Source organism: Phoenix dactylifera, chromosome 2 (assembly GCF_009389715.1).
Source record: "Phoenix dactylifera cultivar Barhee BC4 chromosome 2, palm_55x_up_171113_PBpolish2nd_filt_p, whole genome shotgun sequence".
NCBI classification, from domain to species: Eukaryota; Viridiplantae; Streptophyta; class Magnoliopsida; order Arecales; family Arecaceae; genus Phoenix; species Phoenix dactylifera.
Window position 1 is genome coordinate 10,536,339 of NC_052393.1, and position 13,750 is coordinate 10,550,088.

The following is a 13,750-nucleotide window of genomic DNA, read 5'->3' on the forward strand; positions in this document are numbered from 1 at the left end:
CGCCCATGGTCAAAAAAATTGGATATGCAGACCAGCCATTTTTGGTACTAGATTGTACGTACCAACATTTCACTCATCTCATCCCCACATTTTGCTCGTTTATCATTTAGTTATGAGAACTATTTGCAATCGTGACTGAGTTGTCGTTAGTCGGAGAAATTTAAAATTTGGAGAACTCTCTGCATGTCTTTAAGGTACTAGATTTTTATTGGTAAGTTAGTGGCTTCGTGCCGAGTTTGTATTGGTTAGTTTGTTACGTACCATATAGAATATAATAAAAAAATTAGAAATATACTACTTTAGTTTGCTTATTCAATAACAATTAAAACTTATAGTTTATGTACCAAAAATATTAGTGAAATATTATTAGAAACTTCGTAGTTGTATCTACTAAAAGTATGGTGCTATAATTATGAAAATGGTCGTTACACTTTTCTGACATCGACATGTGACGAAAAGACGTTGAATGTCAAAATGGTCTGGGCATGGACCACGTGTACTGCCTCCAACAGTCGATTAAATGGACCCTCGCCAACGTGGCATTAGGTTTTATGTTCCTGTCGGGATAGGGATAACACCACAAGACCCTCTTCCAAATGACATACGTGTATAAAAGAATTCTTTGCAAGCATCCGATCTATCATCCAAACTTCTCTTTCAACCAAATCATTCTCATCCAATTTTTTATGACATAAATTACAAAAATGATATTGGCACATGACATCATGTCTTAATGATGCCCCATCCAGGGATTACAGGTTTGTTTGGTCGGCAGATATTATAAAAATTAAAATAAATAGTTTCAATTCCAATTATTTGATATATATATATATTAAAAAATAAAAATATCTTAATCACCTAATATATCATAAATCAAATCAATCAGAGACCATTTCGGTCCTCGTCCAATCCATTTTAATTCCGATTTCCGTTACAACCCGGCTGCATCCTATAATTTTTGGGATTTTTTTGTGCTTGCAATATTGATTGGAGCCATGTGTGAACTCTGTTAAGCTGCACCAGAGCCGGGGTACTGGGCCTTTGTACCCATATTTAGACGCTCCAGGCCGGCTGTCGATCAATTAAGGTCCACCGTAGTAATCTCGGGCCCATGCATCGCTGCTCGCAAACCGCGTTACAGATATTTCCTCTCTGTTTATTTATCACCATAATCGAAACTTAAAAAAGAGTAACTTTGTCAGTCCCATTATTTGTTTCCGGAGCACAAAAAAAAGAACCGTTATAAATGAACAATAAACAAAGAAATAAAAGCTAAAATAAAATGGTGCACGGCAATGGGCGGTGGTGGGGGTGGGTGAGCTCCAGTACCCAAACACCGCCATCCTCTCGTATTCCACGCAAGCGGCTTCTTTTCCTTGGTTTCTTTCACCGAGATGAGAGGGAGCGGGAGTCGCCGTCTCAAGTCTTGTCACCTTGCGCCAAAGATCCGCTGCCGTCAGGGTTGTGGGCTCGGACTAAGTATTTAAATTGGATTGAGTTAATGAAGTAATCTTTATTTCTAACTTTAAGTTAGTGATAAAAATATATTAGGAGAGAAATACGGAGAGAATTGGATTTTTTTTTCTAAATTCAAATAGTATTTTTATATTAAAAGGTGGGGTTGGGGGAGCCCAGCGCTGCTCTCTCCATAAATGCTGGCTTCGCCATTCCTTCTTGCTTCTTTTTTGGCAACACCCCCCTACCTCGTCAGCGGGTGCAGGCGCCGTTTCCGTTTTCCTCTTCCTTCTCTCGCCTTTCCTCTTTTGCCTCCTCTCTACTCCTCTTTCCTCGTCTTTCGCCTGGAGTAGGTGATGGGGAGACTTACTGCTGCTTAAAACTGGGAGACTTGCGCTCTAGTTTCTTCTTCTAGTTTTACTGAGCCGAGAGAAGGAAGCGAAGATGGTGGGTTGTCTTGTTTTCTTGTTGAATCTTTTTGGATGGTGTTTCTCTTTTGTTTGCATGAGAATTTAATTGATTGCTGCAGTAGCTGGTATAGAAATTCGATCTTTTTGTTGAATTGAAAAGAGAGAAGGATGGGGCTTCTTGGGCAGGTTGGTTTCACGAACGGGATGCCGAACTGGCTGGAAGCCTTGCTGGGAGAGAGATTCTTCAATCCATGCACGATCCACGAGACGGCCAAGAAGAACGAGAAGAACATCTTCTGCCTCGACTGCTGCTCAAGCTTCTGCCCCCAGTGCCTCCCTCTTCACCGCCTTCACCGCCTCCTCCAGGTTTTCTTTAATCCAATTTTCTTGGAAAAAAAATTAGATTTTGAAGCAGAAAAGGATACAGAGGCACGATTCTTCTCTTTTCTATATCGTTTTTTTTCGATTTTTTTTTTGTGGTAGATTCGGAGATATGTGTACCACGATGTTGTTCGAGTCGACGATCTGGAGAAGTTGATCGACGGTTCTTCCGTTCAAGTAAGTGAACAGGATTTGCTCTTTTCTTTTTTTTAAAAAAAAAAGAAGAAAAAGAGAGAAGTTTGGAATTACCTTACGCAAGTGGACGAGAATTATTACTTTTTAAAAGAACGAATTGTTGGAGTCATATGAACCTCTTTGGATTAATTTACTGGATCGTACTGTTGGATTAAATGGGTTATTTTTGTGCTGAATCGCTCGTGGAATTGGTGGCAGTCGTACACGACGAACGGCGCAAAGGTGGTGTTCTTGAACCAGCGGGCGCAGAGCCGGCCTTTTCGCGGCTCCGGCAACGCCTGCCTCTCCTGCGACCGCCCCCTCCAGGACCCTTACCTCTACTGCTCCCTCTCCTGCAAGGTATTCGATCGAATCCGATTCCATTTTGCGAACAATCTAGAGCCATGCAATGCCTTCAATTATTCTTAACGATTCTTGAAAGGTTAGAACCGAAAATTCTCGCTTCCTTCTGATGATTGCCATTCTTGTTGGTCTGAGAGCAGGTGAAGCTGTTGTTGAGGAGCGAGGGAGGGCTGGCGAGGGAGCTCCGGGAGTGCGAATTCCTGCCGCTGCCGAGCTCGTGCGAGCTGGACGAGGGCCAGCTCACGCCCGACTCCATCCTGGAGTCCGCGTCCGCCACCTCCTCCGGCTCCTCCGCCGGGGGCGGCAGCGGAGCGGGGGCCCGGGCCACCCGGAGCACCGCCGGGACTGAGTCCCTCTCCCAGGGGCGGCGGAGCGCCGCGGGCCGCCCGTCCTGTCCGGAGGTGGCGAACCGGAGGAAAGGTGTCCCGACCCGGTCGCCGCTGTTCTGAACCGGAGGTGGGCCCGGTTCCGTGAGGTTCGCTTCGGATGCAACAATTTGGGGACTAAATTTTGGGATATCTTGAGATTTAAAAAGGGAAAAGAATATCTTCCCAATTTTGTAAAGGAGCTTACTCCCCATAATCTTCTCATCTGCAATTTGAAAAAAAAAAGAAGAAAAATTATGCGTATGATGTTCTACCTCCAATCCAGTTCAATTTTTTTTGAAAAAAAAAAAAACTGTCTCTCGTAACAATTTAGTTCAAAAATTCAAACTTTTTATGAAGCGTCTTTCTTTCTATCTCCATTACTCAATCTCTATAATGGGAATTTTTGTTAAGAGAGAGTTGTTTGGGTTGCTCCGGTTTCTTGGAAGAGGAAATGGTGGTCAAAAGGAAAACAGACAAAAATCTAGGGAGGAAAGAAGGTAAAAGAAAAAAAAATTGAGGAAAAGAAGATGTCCGCTTTTTTTTTTCAGCACCTGTTGTGAATGATGTGTACATAACCATACTTTTTTTGTGTGCATGGATTCACGAGCTGGTAGATTTTTATTTTTTGGGAGAAAAGTGGAATACGATCTGTCTCTTGGAAGGGGGAACATGATCTTATGTATTTTAATCAGAAAATATTAGATGTAGTATTTTAATCTGGTTAAGGGTTGCGATTAAAGTAGCAAACAAAATGATGAAAGAACAAGCCACCCTGCTATGCTTGATAGCCTGCTTCTCATATATATATATATATATATATATATATATATATATATATATGCGTGCGTGCTTGCGTCTATATATATCTGTGCGTGCGTGCTTGCGTCTATATATATCTGTGTGTGTGTGTATATATATATATATATATGTGTGTGTGTATATATATATATATGTGTGTGTGTATATATATATATATGTATGTATATATGTATGTATGTATATATATGTATGTGTATGTATATATGGTGTATATATGTATGTATATGTATGTGTATATGTATGTGTATATATGTATGTATATATATGTATGTGTATATATGTATATGTATGTATGTATGTATGTATGTATGTATTATTCGCTCATGCCTTGCATGTGTAAGATTTGAGGCACCGAGATGATTGAGGAGTGGGATTTGAAAGCTATGATTTTTTTAAGTAGAAGTTCAAGTTTAGTTTTATTTTTAAAGAAAGGAAGATGACGATTAATTGCAAATCATATCTCCGTGCCTATGTGATAATTGTGAATAGAAAATCATCGGCAAAATTAAGAGTTTTGATATCATTAGACATTATTTCTTAAATTTTTGAATGTGTATGAGAAACTGTTAAGAGTATGGGCGGATGCTGCTAGCTAGAAGAAACTCTGTAGATTTTTTTGTGCTTGACAAAATAAAATTTTGGATGAAAAAGAAAGATAATGAATTTTTGTCCAAGGAATTGTTGTTACTTCTAATACATAAGCTATTGTCAAATTATTATTTGAAATACAATTTTTAAATAAAGTTATAATGTATGTGTATTTATGTGTGTGTGTATATATGCATATGTACATAGAAAAAAAACAACAGCATGATATGGAGGTAAAGCATGTTAGATGCCAAGAGCAAGAGCATATTAAAGATTAAACAGAAAAAAAAGTCTTGGATCTCTATGATATCATATTCTATGGTAGTGTAAACTATTTGATGAAAAAATGATTGGCACCTTTCAAGCAAGAACCTAGATATTTTTATTGGTTGTATCTTCATCTCAGCTCCATATCAAACCACATATTAAGGATTCATAATTTTAAAAATTTTGAATTCTAAATTTAAAATTTAAAATTTTTAGAATTATGGATTCTCGATGTGGGGCTGAGATGAAGATACTGCCAATATGTATAGACTGCAAGCCAATTAATTTTGATATATAGAAAGGTTTAGTATCATTTTGACTATACATTTTTTTTTATACAACATATTTTTGTCTTTGAATACTTTTAATGGTGTTAAACCATTACCAATTACGTGGATCCTCAATGTGGATGCTCGATTATTAATTACCAATATACAAGGACTAGATATTCTCTCCTTTCGAGAGAAGAATATTCCATCTCTCTCTTTGTGTGTGTGTGTGTATACGTAATTTCTCAACTAAAATATTCAAATTATTTTATATTTTGTTGCATCAACATTATTTCATATCAAATTGTAGGTACGGTGAGCTTCACATTTTTCTTAAGCACGGTGAGCTCCATTCAGCTTCTAAATGACAGCATTTTACCCACGCTGCCTTCCTGCTTACCCCCCCGGAAATTAGGACCCTTTTCGGTCTGTCTTCGTACTGAAACATACCGCTAACATCCATTGTTCGTGCATCATGCAACATGGGGTGACTGGGTGGGATTGACATGTATGTCCCCCCCTTACCCAATCATCCATTGTGAAATAGCATAGAAAATTAGGTGATTGCAAAGAGAATTATGGAAAAAAAGAATATGTGAGAAAAAATATATTGTGAAGAACTTTTTCTACCTTCCTTATCAGATAGTTATCATGTATATTTATAGTTGAAAATGTACAAGAGATTACAACTAAGATGATACAAAAATAGAAAGAAATAATAAATAGATCTTGAGGATCAATCTCAAATTCATGCTATTTGAAATTCAAAAATTAAAATTTCTAGAATTATCGATCCTTGATATATGGCTCAATATAGGGTTGAGATGAAGATACTGGTAATACCCCCCTCCTCGATAAGCTAAGGTGGCTACCACTAAGAGCTTGGAATGCAACTGTTGAAAGCATTGGGGAACAAGACCTTTAGTGAATATATCAGCGAGTTAGTCGTTGCAGAAGATAAATTGGACATGAAGCTGACGACAAGCTACTCGCTCTTGAACAAAATGAAAATAAATTTCAATATATTTGGCCCAAGCATGAAACACGAGATTGGCAATCAGAGATATGGCAAATAAATTATCACACCAAAGTTTAGGAGCTTAAGAAAGTAATATACCCAATTCCTGTAGTAAAGATGGAATCCAAATTAATTCAGCAGTAGCATTGGTAAGCCTTTTGTAATCAAATTCGATACTTGAACGTGCCATAGTGCGTTGCTTTTAGCACTACAGGAAAAATATTGAAGTCACTTATAGAATGCCGGTCATCAGGATCAATGGGCCAATTGGCGACAGAATAGGCATGAAGAGAAGAAAATGGGCTTTTGGTTAAATAAATATCATAGTCAATAGTATGTTTCAAGTAGCGAAGAATAAGCTTGACTACAAGCCTATGGAAACGGGCCTATTCATGAACCGACATATTTAGTTGATTGCAAATGCAATGTCAAGACGTATAAGAGTAAGATACTAAAGCACACCCACCACATTCCGATATTGAGTTGGATCAAAAAGTAACAAACCATCAGACTGAGGAAGTTGAGACCTAGTAGATATAGGTGTCAAGTCAGGCTTAAAACTATTCATGTTTGTACTGAGAAGAAGATCAGAAATATACTTTGATTGAGTCAAATGAAGTCCAGAAGTAATAGTCTTAATCTCATAGACCAAAAAGTAGTAAAAAAGGCTTAGATCCTTTATGGCGAATTCAGTTTATAAAAAAGCAATAAGGTCATCCAATGGAATAGTAAGAGTACCGATAAGAATAATATCATTAACATAAACAAGAAAAAAATGCTACATATTCTTTGGTGCACTTAATAAAAAGTGAGACATCAGCTTTAGATCCATGAAAGCTAAGAGAACGTAAGTGAGAGCTCAACTGCTGAAACCAAGCACGTGGCGCCTTAAGACCATAAAGAGAACATTGTAGCTTGCAAACATAAATGGGATAGTCTAGGTTAGTGAAATCAGGAGGTTGTTTCATATAAATATTTTTGGTGAGATGCCCATAGAGAAATGCGTTTTTGACATTCAATTGCCAAATGGGTCAATCTTCGGAAACTACAAAAGGAAAAACAGTGAGAATTGTGACAAGCTTAATAACTAGGTTGAACATCCTATCATAATCAACACCCTCTTATTGATTAAAGTCTTTAGCAACCAGGTGGGCTTTATAGCGCTCGATAGAGCAATTAGATCATCTTTTGATTTTGAATACCCATTTGCAATTACTAACATGCTGCGAAGGAGAGGATGCAACTAAAAGCCAGGTACTGTTAGAAAGCAAGGCATTGCACTCATCAATCAACGCTTTGTGCCGTTGAGGATCACGTTGAGTTTAAGTGAAGCAGGTAGACTTGGAGGGATAGTGGAAGCCACATATGCCAAAAGGATATTTTGTGCTAAAGTGACGTAGCTTGAGCGTGCCATTTTTGGAGTGGGTGACCATGTGATGACCACCAATGTAAGAAGAAGACGTCATCGGTTCAGGAGAAATACGTTCAAAAGTGGCTATAGAATGTTGGTCACATATCGTGGCTAGATCATTGTTATGTGTTTGTAAAGAACTGTGCTGAGTTTGAGGACATGGGGCTAAAGATGCGGGTGGATCAATGTAGGTTAATATTAATGAATCATTGGGCTAGGGTGTAAGTCATGCTAAAAAAGAGGCATTATGAGGGCTACTGGTTGACTTGGAAGTGTCACTAGAAAAGTTATGTGCATAAGAAAACACCGTCTCATCAAAGATAATATTACGAGATGTGAAAATGAGCCCAGAAGAAGGATGATGGCACCGGTACTAATGGCAACCTGTAGGATAATCCGACCACATGAACCATCATTGTATCAGATATGTTGTTGAGGAGCCACGCTAGAACGATTTGATCATGGAGAAGCCATGACTCATAAGCCGGATTAGAGATTGGCTTCTTTATTATTCCATCATTTGAAGTTAAGACAATCGTTGGAGGTGGAGACGAGGTCATGCCATCTATAAGAACCCATAGTCGGTTGGTTGTTAAGAGAGGTTGGATACGTGCCTTCTAGGTAATCAAATTATCTCTGTTAAGTTGAACAGCAACTAAAGGTAGAGTGGTAGGAGTAGGTATGGAGTTGGAGGAGGATGCCATGGAGGTAACAAATGTTGAAGGCTCTGATACCATGTATAAAAATAAGCATATATGGGAAAGAAAATATTGTGAAGAACTTTTTTTTATCTCCCTTATGAGGTAGTCATCATGTATATTTATAGTTGAGAATATACAACAACTAAGATGATACAAAAATAGAAAGAAATAATTAATGGATCTTTAAGATCAATTCTAATTTATGCTATTTGAAATTCAGAATTTAGAATTCAAAATTTTTAAAATCATGGATCCTTAATATGTGGCTAAGATGAAGATACTAATAATAATACACACACACACACACACACATATATGTCATGATCAATAAGGTGGATTCTCAATTTTAATCATTTTTTAGATGTTTTAGCATAATGGCACGATAAAAATTGTCTATTTTTGTACCAACTTAAGTGATATATTGGATACCTCATAAATTAGTGACTTTAATTTCTGTACAATATTATCAATACATATTAGAATCAATGGTGTGAATTTTTGATTTGGTTATTTGATTATTGATTTTGGACATGGTAGGATAGACACTCCTAGTGGATTGTAGATTTGCAGCCTATCCGATATATATTTATATATTATATGTTTATATTTAATCGAAGAAGTTAGAAATATATTTCAATCATGACACCAATAGTTATTAATAGTTCCTCGTAAAAAATGTATAATCAAGGCTATATTGATTGTTGACCTATGCTTTGCAACCATTTGGCTAAACAAGTTTGCTAGATTTGCTTGTCAATGAAAAGATCAAGAATTAAATATAAGCTATTGTTGAGGAAAGAAAATGCTACAAAGATACATTTTGTTTGCACTATATTTTCTGTCGATCAAAAGCTCAGGAAAAGTCCCATCTTCTATATCTTCCTTTATCTTGTATGGAAAAGCACTGCAAAAGAAGCACAAGTATGATCATCAGGACATAATATTTTTTTGATAAATAAAATAAAAATTTCCTTCGAATCCAATGAGATTGGCACGCAATCACTAAGGATCTGGAATAACTGAGTAAGTTCCAATTGCATACTAAGTAGAATGCTGCATGTGCTATGTCCTTGAGTTCTTTGTTTGAAATCCGTTGCACGGAGGATTTTGTAGGTTTGGCCATCGGTGCAGTTAAAGTTATTTAAACTCATGTAGTTGGGTTCTACTTGTCCGGCCAATAAAATCAGAAAACAAAATACTACATAAAGACTCTGACACCGGCCTGTGATCTGCCCAAGTAAAGCCTCTTGAGTGGTGAGCTGTATAGGAAGCAATTCAATCTGCGGCACAGAGGCCATCCAATCTGCCGCACCTTTCAGGCCATTTTCACGGGACATTTTATTAGCTTGTTAGTAGTTGAAATACTTGCTTAGGTTCACCATAATCAGCATTCCAGATACATTTATTAGATTGGTTACGAATTATTCTGAAACCTGCTTACTATAAGAGATCAAGTATCCATAGCTTTTTCTCGTATAACAAGAAAGGTAATAATAGTTCACTTCATTTCTAATTCAGTTTGTTTGCTTAATTGATATAACGAACAAGGACAAAATCTGTGACCGTACATCCTAAGACAGGTGGTGGTGGTGGTGGTGGTCATCGCCGTCGTCATCGTAGATGAGAAGATCCGGATCGCCATCCTCGAGCGCCCGCACCCGGTGGCGGACCGTCCTTAGCACCCCGTCGATGGCCAGATCCACGGCGTCCTTCCTCGCCCGCAGCCCCGCCGAGCTGCCGTGCCGCCGGTACATCACCCTGGGCGCCAGCTCCAGTACACGCTCCCGCATCCGCCGCACCTCCGCCGGCGGTATCGACTCCAGCACGTCGCCGATCCGGACCCCGCCGAACACCACCTCTTCCTTCGGGATGAACACCGAGAACTCCTCGAACCGGTCCTTGGGCAGGTGCCACCCGTACTGCGCCCGCGCCCCGATCTCCTCGAAGAACACCGGGATGCACCCCGCCAGGATCCCGTCGAAGGTCGACCGCCGGGTCGGCGTGTCGCCGGGCGGCTGGAGGCAGAAGCTGGACCGGAGCATCGGCCGCATGAACCGGATCGGGTCGTGGGCGCAGGACCCATCGGAGCAGTCCACCACCTCGCAGAGGTCGGTCCGGTTCTCGCACTCGGCCCGGATGCTCCCCCGGATGTTGGGGGCGCCCCCGCCGCCACCGCCGGCGAAGAGCATGAGGGTGGTGCGGCGGGCGCGGCGGGCGCGGGCGAGCCAGGCGTCGAGGCGGGCGAGGGTGGCCGGGTGGAAGGAGGTGGGATGGGGTACGGCGCGCTCCTGCCAGGGCCAGGGGCGGGCCTCGAGGGCGAGCACCGTGACGTTGAGGAAGTCGGGGAGGTGGAGGAAGGAGGTGCCCCACAGCGGGGGGTCGGCGTCGGGTTCCTGGGAGTAGTCCCAGGCGGGGCGGGCGAGGACGAGGAAGTGGTCGTGGCCGCCGCGGCGTGCCGAGACGGCGGGGCTGTCGCGGCGAAGCAAGTCGGCGAGGTCGCGGCCGTGGAGGGCGCTGGAGTTGAAGAGCGCCGGGTTGTAGAGGAAGGGGAGGGAGTCGAGGGAGGCGTAATAGGGGAGGAAGACGGCATCGGCGCGGGCGGGGTCGGGGGTGAGGCACGGGTACTCGAGGAGGCGGCGGTGGAAGAAGGGCTCGAGCATGTGGGGGTCGGTGCGGTACCAGCTCCGGGAGCGGTTGTGGGTGCGGGGGCCGAGGCCGTGGTTGGCGAGATAGGGGCAGAAGTCGCCGTCGTCGTAGAGGGGGAAGGCGTTGCAGGATCGGAGGAGGTCGGTGTTGAACCGCGGCGGGAGGTCGCGGATGTGGATCCACCGCCCCTCGCACTCCGCCCGCCGCCGCTGCCGCTGCGCTTCTGCTCCCTCTTCTCCTGCAAGGACTTCCTCCCCCTTTTCTAATAACGGAAGGCCGCCGCCGGTTTTGGGGGAGAATCGGGATTTGGCTTGGTAAGGGACGAGGAGGAGAATAGAGAGGACGAGAAGGGTGGGGCGAGCCATGGATGCGAACGGGACAGAGGGGAAGGGAGGAAAGCAGAATCTTGTTATTTCTTTTCGGCCGCCGTTCCTAAAATTGGAAGTGGACGATTTAGGATCTCTCTTCTCCGGTTCTTGTTTCGATCAATTGATTTATTTACTAACCTGTTTCCCTTTCCGTTTACAGTTTTGTAGGAAGAAGGCATAAGAGGTGGGAAGGGAACGGTTGATGGGGGCGGGTTGGGGTGGTTTATTTTGGGAACGGGTTTAGACTGTGGAGGGTGGACTGGCCCAGAGGAATTGGGTTGGTTCGTGGAGTGCGGCGAGGGGAAGTTGGGTTTGCACGAACTCCGCCGGTTGCGGTGGGGTTTGGGCGAGTGGCGTAGCGAGAAAGGTGAGCGGCCAATCTCCCACACATCACATGCTTGGCTTTGGTTGCTCTCCAACCGGAATTTGGGCGGGTACGGAGCGAACCAGTTACCCGATTTGGGAGCACCAAGGAGAAGAACCCTTTATTCGGAACTAGTGGGTGGGCCTCCTCAGTCAACTGAAAGGGCTGAGGATATTGGTGGTTCCCCACGTTGGGTCTTCTGGGGATTTACTCTAGTCTTATATTTTTCACGCAAAGTATACTTTTTTTTTCTTTTTTTTAGAGAGCAATGTTGAGCTTTTGAAGGGCCAAAAAGCACTTTTTTTTCCCTCCAAAAATACTTTTAGATAAAATAGAGGTGTTTGCTAAATTTTCAGTAAGCTATTTTAGCTTTTTCAGAAAACTAGAATGGCTTTTTGAACCGAAAAAGTACTTTTAGAAATTGTAGAAAAGTTGTTTTAAGTTATAATATTTTTTTTGAACCAAAATACCCATTATAAAATATACTAATTATATAAAATGTCTTTTTATAATAATATTTGTTATGGGGGAATTGAGCCGCCATGCCCCACGTGATCGGCACGCGTATCCAGGAAAGCTACAGCTGCCCTATGATCCAGCACTCCGACCCCGAGTCGGACCTCCTCGGCTCCGCAGCCCGACCCCGGGTCGGCTGCCCTATGATCCAGCACTCCGACCCCGAGTCGGACCTCCTCGGCTCCGCAGCCCGACCCCGGGTCGGCTGCCCTATGATCCAGCATTCCGACCCCGAGTCGGAGATCTTTTGATAACGACAGGCTATTCTCCAGAGGCACGCCGCGGCCTCCTGCTCCACTACTCCCTGCAACGGCTGTACCCGATGCTGCCCACGATCTCCTGTATCAACCGTACAAAGCGGAGCTCCACTACGCCCTGCCATGACCGTACCCAGCGCTGCTCCACGACGCCCCGTAACGGCCATGTCGGTGGCCATTCTATCGTGCCCCACGACGACAAACCCCCCTGAGAGACCTCCCAGCCAGGTATATATGCGGCTGGGGGGAGAAGGGGGGGGTAAGCAATACCTCCCAGAGCACTCTCTCCCACTTGTGATTATCATCTCTCCTCCTCCAATCTCCTCTGACTTGACCGTCGGAGGGCCATCACCACCCTGGTGGTGGTGCAAGGCTTGTTTGCAGGTTCCTTGGCGGAAGGTGGAGCGCAACCAGCACCAACCAAGACAACTCAGGCGGAACCCCGTTCACACCGTCGTGTCAATCGTTCTCGGTTTGGACCACCAGCAACAGTTGGCGCTAGAAGGAGGGCCGAATCTCAGAACGATCGTAATGGCACGGCGAGGTGGTCGCGGAGCTTCCAATGCTTCCGGTCGCGGAGCCTCTCGCGCCTCTAGCCGGGAGGCTGCTGCGTCCCCAACACACTCTCAGCAGCATTCCACCGCTTCTCCTCCCATTCAGACGGTCGAACCTGCTCAGTTCGACCAGCTAGCCCAGCAGGTTCGCACCCTCGCGGAGGCAGTGCAGAATCTGCAGGGTGTGATCTCTCGGGTGCCGCAGCGGGCTCAGGAGCCGCTGCTCCCCGAGCACTCGCCTCTTCCTCACAACCCGCGCTCCTTCCTCTCCCATGGAGAGGAGCGCCGGCGCGGGGAGGATTCTCGAGTGCGGTCCATTCTGCCAGGACCTTCTCATCGGAGCTGCGCGGGGTACGAGAGGCGGACCCGGGCGCGTTCTCAGACACCCCAGTCCTCGAGGGGCCCGCACTCCAGTCGGTCCCCCTCGCGCCGCTCCTTGTCTCCCACCCACCGGTCGCGCTCCCTGGACCGGCGGGTGGACGATCTCCACAGACAGCTCCAGGTCCTGAAGGGCCACTCCAAAGATCCCTTCGCCGACTTGGAAATCTCCTCCCAGCCGGCGCTTGCCTCAAGGATCCTGCGAACCCTAAACCCGCCGGGGTTCAAAATGCCGGCGATCGAACCCTACGACGGGGCGGCGGACCCACGGGACCACGTGGAGAGTTTCAGGACTCTTATGCTCCTCCATGGAGCATCGGATCCTCTCCTTTGCAAGGCCTTCCCGGCGACCCTCCGCGGCCCGGCAAGGGCGTGGTTCGCCGGCCTGGAGGCTAATTCCATCCAGTCCTTCCACCAGTTCACCCGTCTCTTCATCAGCCATT

The 13,750-nt window shown here is 44.3% G+C and overlaps 2 protein-coding genes across 3 annotated transcripts; one reads left to right on the forward strand and one right to left on the reverse strand.

Annotated features, from left to right (window-relative positions):
- Positions 1 to 1,695: 1,695 nt before the first annotated feature.
- LOC103705159 lies at positions 1,696 to 3,507 on the forward strand. 2 transcript variants are annotated; one of them, XM_039115448.1, is made up of 5 exons: positions 1,696 to 1,902; positions 1,985 to 2,231; positions 2,349 to 2,423; positions 2,640 to 2,780; positions 2,924 to 3,507. In XM_039115448.1, the coding sequence occupies exons 2-5, from the start codon at positions 2,034 to 2,036 to the stop codon at positions 3,230 to 3,232; spliced, it is 723 nt and encodes a 240-aa protein (XP_038971376.1). In that variant the 5' UTR covers positions 1,696 to 1,902; positions 1,985 to 2,033; the 3' UTR covers positions 3,233 to 3,507. The 2 variants fall into 2 exon arrangements, with proteins under 2 accessions (XP_038971376.1, XP_026659671.2); XM_026803870.2 differs by having other exon boundaries at positions 2,052 to 2,231.
- A 6,130-nt stretch (positions 3,508 to 9,637) lies between these two features.
- LOC103705160 (probable xyloglucan galactosyltransferase GT19) lies at positions 9,638 to 11,408 on the reverse strand. Its single transcript, XM_008788782.4, has one exon. It carries the CDS (start codon positions 11,233 to 11,235, stop codon positions 9,796 to 9,798), a length of 1,440 nt encoding a protein of 479 aa, XP_008787004.2. The 5' UTR covers positions 11,236 to 11,408; the 3' UTR covers positions 9,638 to 9,795.
- Positions 11,409 to 13,750: the final 2,342 nt, after the last annotated feature.